The sequence below is a fragment of the Trachymyrmex cornetzi genome, unplaced genomic scaffold (genome assembly GCF_001594075.2).
Source record: "Trachymyrmex cornetzi isolate Tcor2-1 unplaced genomic scaffold, Tcor1.1 scaffold214, whole genome shotgun sequence".
NCBI lineage: Eukaryota > Metazoa > Arthropoda > Insecta > Hymenoptera > Formicidae > Trachymyrmex > Trachymyrmex cornetzi.
In genome coordinates, this window is record NW_017296782.1 from 26,166 (window position 1) to 33,312 (window position 7,147).

Sequence of the window (7,147 nt, forward strand, 5' to 3'; positions counted from 1 at the left end):
CCGCCACTGCTCCCGGTAATATTAAATACAATTATATCTCATCGTGCAGAATAATCACGCGAATCTATGCACTCTCGTGACTTTACGTGTTTTCGATACACAACGATACATTCGTTTATTCCTCGCCGGATGTTTTCATTAAATGTTTTGGAAAACGTCACATGTGTATGTGCCTTCGTTTGCACACGGTGCCTATAAAACGGTCTCGTTTATTAGACGATCTCATTAGAGTTCACTTAGCATAGTTACGCGAACAATCGAAAAATGAAAATGAAGTTCTTCGTAATTATATTTACTGCCTTCGCGATTGAAGTGAGTTTCTAAGATTAAAGTTTTTCGAAAGTATATATCTCTCCGATTCTTTGTTATCTGAAAATTAAATCTCACTCGCATACATACTTGAATATTTTAGAATTTTATCAAATATATTATAATTTTTTTTTTTTATTCTGAATTTCGTTTTCAGGCGCAGTGCCGCTCGCTCACACTTTCAAACGTGAGGGAAGCAGGTAGGACTTGTATGTTTCACGTTTCATATTAGAGATAGATATTAAATACCCATACATAACAGTAGCATGTAATATATAATTATTACGCGAGCAATTTCTGCTTGTCGTAATTTATTCTCTAATTAGAGAAAAGAAAGTGCAATCTGCATAGAAATTAATGTATATCAGAATACATCAAATTAAGATATACTATATTATTGACAAGAATATGATTTAAATGGATTATTCCACGTGCGTCGGATAACAAAATAATGATAAAATGTGAGGTATATTCATTCAATTAATACATGATAATTTAAGATCGTTATGATATTTATCAGTGTTTTTAGGTTATTTATGACACAGAGAGATTGGATGATCCACTTGAGAATTACAGTTATTGTATTACAACGCATAATTTAGAATATGTCTTACGACCAAATATGTGGAATATAATTCATGCGAATTGTTAATTTAATATGGAGATAGTATTACACAATTGCATGTAACTTAAAGTTAATAATTGACAAAATTGTTATCGTAATTTAGGAATGTATAGAGAATGTCGCCAGTCGTTTTGATGTCATTAGGAATTTAATGAATATTGATAATGATCTGATGTCAGATCGAAAAGTTTATTTTTGATTGTATGTAATTAATTGAATAAATTGAAATTCGCTTTTGTTATCCGCGGCGCATGTGGAATAAGTCATTTAAATCATATTCTTGTTTTTATTTAATCCACGGTAAAATTGTAATTGTTACTATTATTGAATCGATACAGAATATTACATCGCGTAATTTTTTTAATTTGACAGACGAGACAATTCCCGTAAATACGCCGAAGCAACTAAAAGAACTAATTGCAGCGTACGAGGAAAACTTCGGAAAGCTCATCAATTTTGCCATAAAAATAAGTGACAATAAGGACAACAATAAACGCGAGGTCCGATAATATGCTGTACCGTAACTTATATATATAAATAATACAAATTAATTATATATTGTCGATTAATACACAATTTATTAGTATAAACATTACAATAATTAATAATTGTATTCGGACTCTCAAATTATAAACATTACCTTTAAACTGAATATTGTTCATTTTAGATACAATTTTTAAAGCATAAATTTTTAAGCTCGATTATCGGACAACTTGTCCAAGAGCAATCGAGAGTTATGCACGCCAAACTTAACAATACAGACTCTATCTTGCAGACATTAAATAAAGTTAATAACGTAAAAGATCTAATCAATACTATAAAGGAGATTGATATTGTCTATCAGGATGAGGAGATTACTGATGAGCACGTTCGAATTAGTAAGTAATCGAAAATCTTGATCAAAATATGTCCTGATGTCAAAGAATATTATTAGCGTTAATAAGTCTGGATATATTTAAATAAAATACAAAGTTATATAGAAATTGAGATATATATAAATATCGTAAAATACTGTAAAAAATTCAAAAGAAAATTAATATTTTAAAATTTTAATTGCAGAACGAGCTGCGACTTTAACAACATCAGAAGAACGGATGACTAATATGCTGATTGATATTCAACGTCAAGTGGTGCAAATTCGAAAATATTTAGATAAGTTATGCAAGTAAGAGAGGCGCAAAAACAATTATAAGAAATGCAGACTGCGTCACTAACATTGAATAATTAATGATTAATTTCGACGTTTCAGAAAACATCATCCAACGTCAACAACTATTTTAGAAGTGAATTCTGATGTTGATATTTCTCCCGTTGGTCAGCCAAATAAAGTAGCGATTATGTAAAACAAATTTTTTTCTGTATGCTCGAATGTTACGAAAAATCTAGCCATATGGTATTTTAATAAACGTACTTAAATCGTATTTTATAATTATAAGTGTATACATTATATTGACTATAGACTGTAATTAATAAATTAATGAATAACATGGAAAACCAAATAAATATCGTTATAATAAAATATCGAACGAATATACATTATCAATATCATTTAATTTCTAATTTTATTGTAGAGATTCGTCTTGACGTATTGGATTTATACGATTGCGATATATTCATCCGATCTGTTGCTAGATATCATGTTAAAATGTTTTTCAGCCACATCATTTGATACGTTTGGTCGATAATACGTAGTCACCGCTGACGACGGAACCCTCGTCGCGACGAAGCAGTTCTTTGTCATTAATTGGTAAGTTTTTTTCCGATTTAATCGAACTTGCCAATCATATTAAACGCATATGACACAAACAGAAGGCAGTGAATTTTGTTTAAACAATATTCCATCATATTTTAACATCCTCGTGAATAAAGAAGATGATCTCTACTCGCAAGACCTCAGTGCCTTCAATTACACAATGCACTTCGTTGACATAATTTTTTAGTGATAATATTTTGTCGAATAATAAAAGGTGCGATTCTTAATGGCAATTATTTATCACTATCGCTGTGCTTCTATTTAGAAATTAGATCTTTCAGGCTGAATTAGTTTAATTGAAAATATTCATCAATATTTATTCGTAATTAATATTAACAATTCAAAATTTTGGAAAAACGTCTCGATGACGAATATTTTCTCAAATAAATTGAATTATTATAATTCTGTAAAATCTGAAAATTAATTAGTTAATATTAATAATTTCAGGTGAATTATTTTGATCAATGTAGGTATAGTAGATTATTGTAGATTGAAACGAAATTCACATGCATGCTACGTTTATCGCGAGTTAGAAATTAGAGAAGTTAAATTGAGAATCCGTAAGTACAGGAACACACGTGTCGATTATCGCAACGCGATCTAATTTAGGGTACTGTCGTAGTTCTCATTCTATCAGTTCATATCCTCGTGAAATTGCATTCATTGGTAAAATTCTGCTGAATTCATATCTGTAATTACAATATTAAATCAATTTACAGAATAAACAAAATAGACAAAAATCAAATATAGAATTTTTATCGTAATTGCTTTCGACGAAATATTTTTATATAATAAGTAGAAAACATGCAAGAATGATAGAAGAAGAAAGATTCATAATAAAGAAATCATGTAACGCAATAAAATAGGAGAGATTTCATCATGCAGAGATTAATATCATGCTTTCTCAAAATTGCAATTTCCTATGCTATGAATTGACCTCTCGCGTTTACAGGAGCGATTCTCAAGGCATATTGTTAAAGATGATTACTCGAAGATAAGACATGCATTATTCAAAATAATAGTTCTCTTGGAGTATCTCATATTTCAAGCGCTTTATTACCGTTTGCATAAATAGATCTCACGTTTAAAAGTGATTATTTAGATAGTTTACAAATTGATTAAAAATGTGTTATTAAATTGTTAGAGATAAAATTTTCTTTTCTAATCAAAAGATATTTGTATATAATTTTATATTTAAAAACTTTTGAAATCATATTGCTTGTTAATCGAACAGAGATATAAAATTAGAGTTTCAGTAAAATTGTCAAAATAGTTATGAAACGAATAAAAGTGTGCTTTAAAGTTTTCTCTATTTTCTATGTTCTACCTGGTACTGCGTGTTCAGATCATACAGTCCTAAATAATACACGAATTGGTTTGCTTCAACACAAATACAGCGCGAGTTGCATTTATTGTCTAATGAGAAAAGTTTTTACATTTTATCTCGCAAAATGACTGCGAGGCATAAACTTTTTAATGTAACAACGTACATTATTTGTATTTTAATATACAGTGATAGATACAATATTAAATGCATAATATCTAAGTTTATGCACTATTCATAAATCTCAGAGATTTTTCTTTCTAAATGACGTTCTTTTTCTCTGTATACGCAGACCAAGTTACGCGCACATAAATGTACGATTTAAATTCATTGGAATATTCGTGCCACGAAAATGGCGAACACAACGAACCAACACCGTTACATGGAAATTACGCAAATATGATCGTAAATAATAATAACTCAGTTGCACACGAAAGAAAAGCAATCTTTTGACGAGCTACGATTGGCTATTTGCAATTTTTAGCTGTAAAAAAGGAACCACTGCACCTCCGCCCCGTGAATTATTTCTTATCGATTAATCGACTCGAATGTCTATATCGGTTCGTAGTAACAGTTTCTATTTTCATACAATTTTTCCTATTCCTATTAAGCAGATTTGCATTTTTATTACAATCGTGAAAGCCCCATTTAAAGTATACATTTGTTCTTCTTTATTGACTTCTACTTTTAAATTACTTGCTTCTCACTATATTATTTCTCATTTTTAACTCAATGTAATATTATGTTCATCTTGCTTTTTTTTTACATTCTCAAATATTATATATATTTTTTATACGTATATTGAAGTATACAAAAATATCTTTGTAATACGAAGTTTTGTATCTTCATATACGATTTATGATTTTTTTTATTACTTATGTATTACATTTGATTGTTACACTTGTGTATTTTCTTTTTAATTATAAAATACTAAAGATCTAAAAAAAATTAGACTTATAAGTAGCATCACATTACTGATGCTATTCTTCACATTTGTCTTTATGTATTTACATATCTTCTATCTTATCTTTCAATAAAATTATAATTATTAATATTATGTATATGCAATATACTCGTATAAACAGAAAAAAGTATTAATTATTAAAGAATAGATCAGAATAGATTCTTAATTCTGCTGTACAAATAGAAAGCTAAAACTGGTCGAATAATTTAGAATTATCTGTAATGTCAACAACCTAAATTAAAATTCCAATTAATTCAGAACTTTTAGTCACTGTGAATGGAGATGTCTGAACAACGAAATGCCACGCAAACTGGGAGGGCAAAACCGGGCGTCGGCGCCGGCGCCGACGTCGACGCCGAGGGTCGAACAGGTATAAGCGTTCGTGCCGGCGCGACGCTCATGAAAAGTGTTTCCATTTTCTTGACGAGCGGTCGCAGGGCGTCGGCAAACTCAAAGCGGCAGGTCTCCGCTGCTTCCGGCAAGGACGAGTCATCAAGAAGGAGACGTCGCCGAAAAATGCCGGAGGGCGGAGGCGCCAGGAATTCCGCGTACATCGTAAAAGTGATCGAATCCCTTAAAAAAAAGACGAGGTTCTCCAGGCGAGTTTGCGAAGACGCATTGCAATGATTCTTGAATTAATTTTCCAGTGTTTTATCTTGTCATTTTCTCGACAAAGAGAAATAAATGGAATTAAGTGGACTTGAACTGACGGATAAAAGTTAATGGAATTACGCGATTTACAAAAATAAGATTCTCCAATAGAATACAAAATTATACTTTGTGAATTATACTGGTTCAATAGCATAAATATATAAAATAAAACATAATCACGCGTTTAACTATTTTGATTACCGTTTAATCTGAAGATTTTCTTTTGTCAGGGTGGAACTGGATAGTCTCTGCAAACTTTACAAGAAATTGACTACCAATTCCAGCCAACAACAAGATGGGAGATCGATATCTATCGGCAGAAGGCCACAATCGAGGCCAGCTGTCGAGGTAATTACACCACACGCAATTGAAAGTTAACTTTGTATTTAGAAAAAATAAAAAACATGCAAATTACATTTAAAAATTTCTTCAAACTCACATTGTGTGTGCTTAGAGAATCGACAGAACTATTTTTCGAGAACTCCTTCACAACACGTTTCACGTAATCACCGAGGACATTTTGGTAGAGCGCTTGTTTTGCTGTTGGGATCGAGAGATCGAAGGTGCTATCAGACTTGAACCGTGGATCATGGGACTAGACGTGTTCTTGCGAGGTAGTCTGCGTGACAAAATCGTTTTCTGCTTTCACGTGTACGATCTAAACAACGACGGATACATCACAAAGGACGAAATCTTTCAGCTGCTCAAGTAAAAAACGATTAAAATCTTAACTTAATCGTATCTGTTTTATTCATAAATATTATCAAATATTTTCTTCTAATTATCAAATATTTCGTAGAAATTGCCTGATAAAGCAACCCGGTGAAGAAGATCCAGACGAAGGAGTGAAAGATCTGTCGGAGCTGGCCTTGAAGAAACTCGACATCGATCACGATGGAAAAATATCATTTCGAGATTACGAGACAGCAGTTATAGAAGAACCGTTATTATTAGAAGCGTTCGGACAGTGTCTGCCTACTGATGAAAGCTGCGCAGATTTCTTGGCGACTCTTCAACCCTGAAAATATACACAAAATTATAGTAGACGTAGTTATAGTAGACGTTTTACACAATAAACGTTCTTTCAATAAGAGATATTTTTAGCAATCGATATCCTCATGATATGAGGATTATACCCATATTATCCCTCTAAAACTTTTTACTCTGTTATATATATTATCATTTATCAATAAATGCAATTACAATACGTAGAAATAGGTCAGCTCGATTGAACTCTTGTACGTGTAATTGAGCAGAAAATATATCTATTGTCATAACGGACGTTGAAGTAATTATTACATCCTCTCCACTCATCTCGAGGGCTTGTTCACGTAGTTAATGATCGATGAAGAACAGGCTGATTGATCGATCGCGATACGTTATCGGAAGTATTAAACATTATTGAGATATTAACTTCTTAATTAAAATTGATATCAACAACTTCTTTTAATTCTTTCCGTTCCATTGCACAAAATTATTATAGTAGTACACGATAAATATTTTGATACGTTTAATTTTAAT

The 7,147-nt window shown here is 31.4% G+C and overlaps 1 protein-coding gene across 1 annotated transcript in view; it reads left to right on the forward strand.

The window, feature by feature from the left end:
- LOC108760050 (uncharacterized) overlaps positions 1–6,791 on the forward strand; it is a 16,645-nt gene extending 9,854 nt beyond the window's left edge. The window contains exons 9-16 of the mRNA XM_018505831.1: positions 241–312; positions 467–509; positions 1,307–1,434; positions 1,602–1,812; positions 1,994–2,099; positions 5,857–5,974; positions 6,081–6,334; positions 6,426–6,791. Of these exons, the coding sequence (XP_018361333.1) occupies positions 241–312; positions 467–509; positions 1,307–1,434; positions 1,602–1,812; positions 1,994–2,099; positions 5,857–5,974; positions 6,081–6,334; positions 6,426–6,648 (1,155 nt within the window). The 3' untranslated portion in view covers positions 6,649–6,791. The remainder of the gene's footprint in view (positions 1–240; positions 313–466; positions 510–1,306; positions 1,435–1,601; positions 1,813–1,993; positions 2,100–5,856; positions 5,975–6,080; positions 6,335–6,425) is intronic.
- The last annotated feature ends 356 nt before the right edge of the window (positions 6,792–7,147 follow it).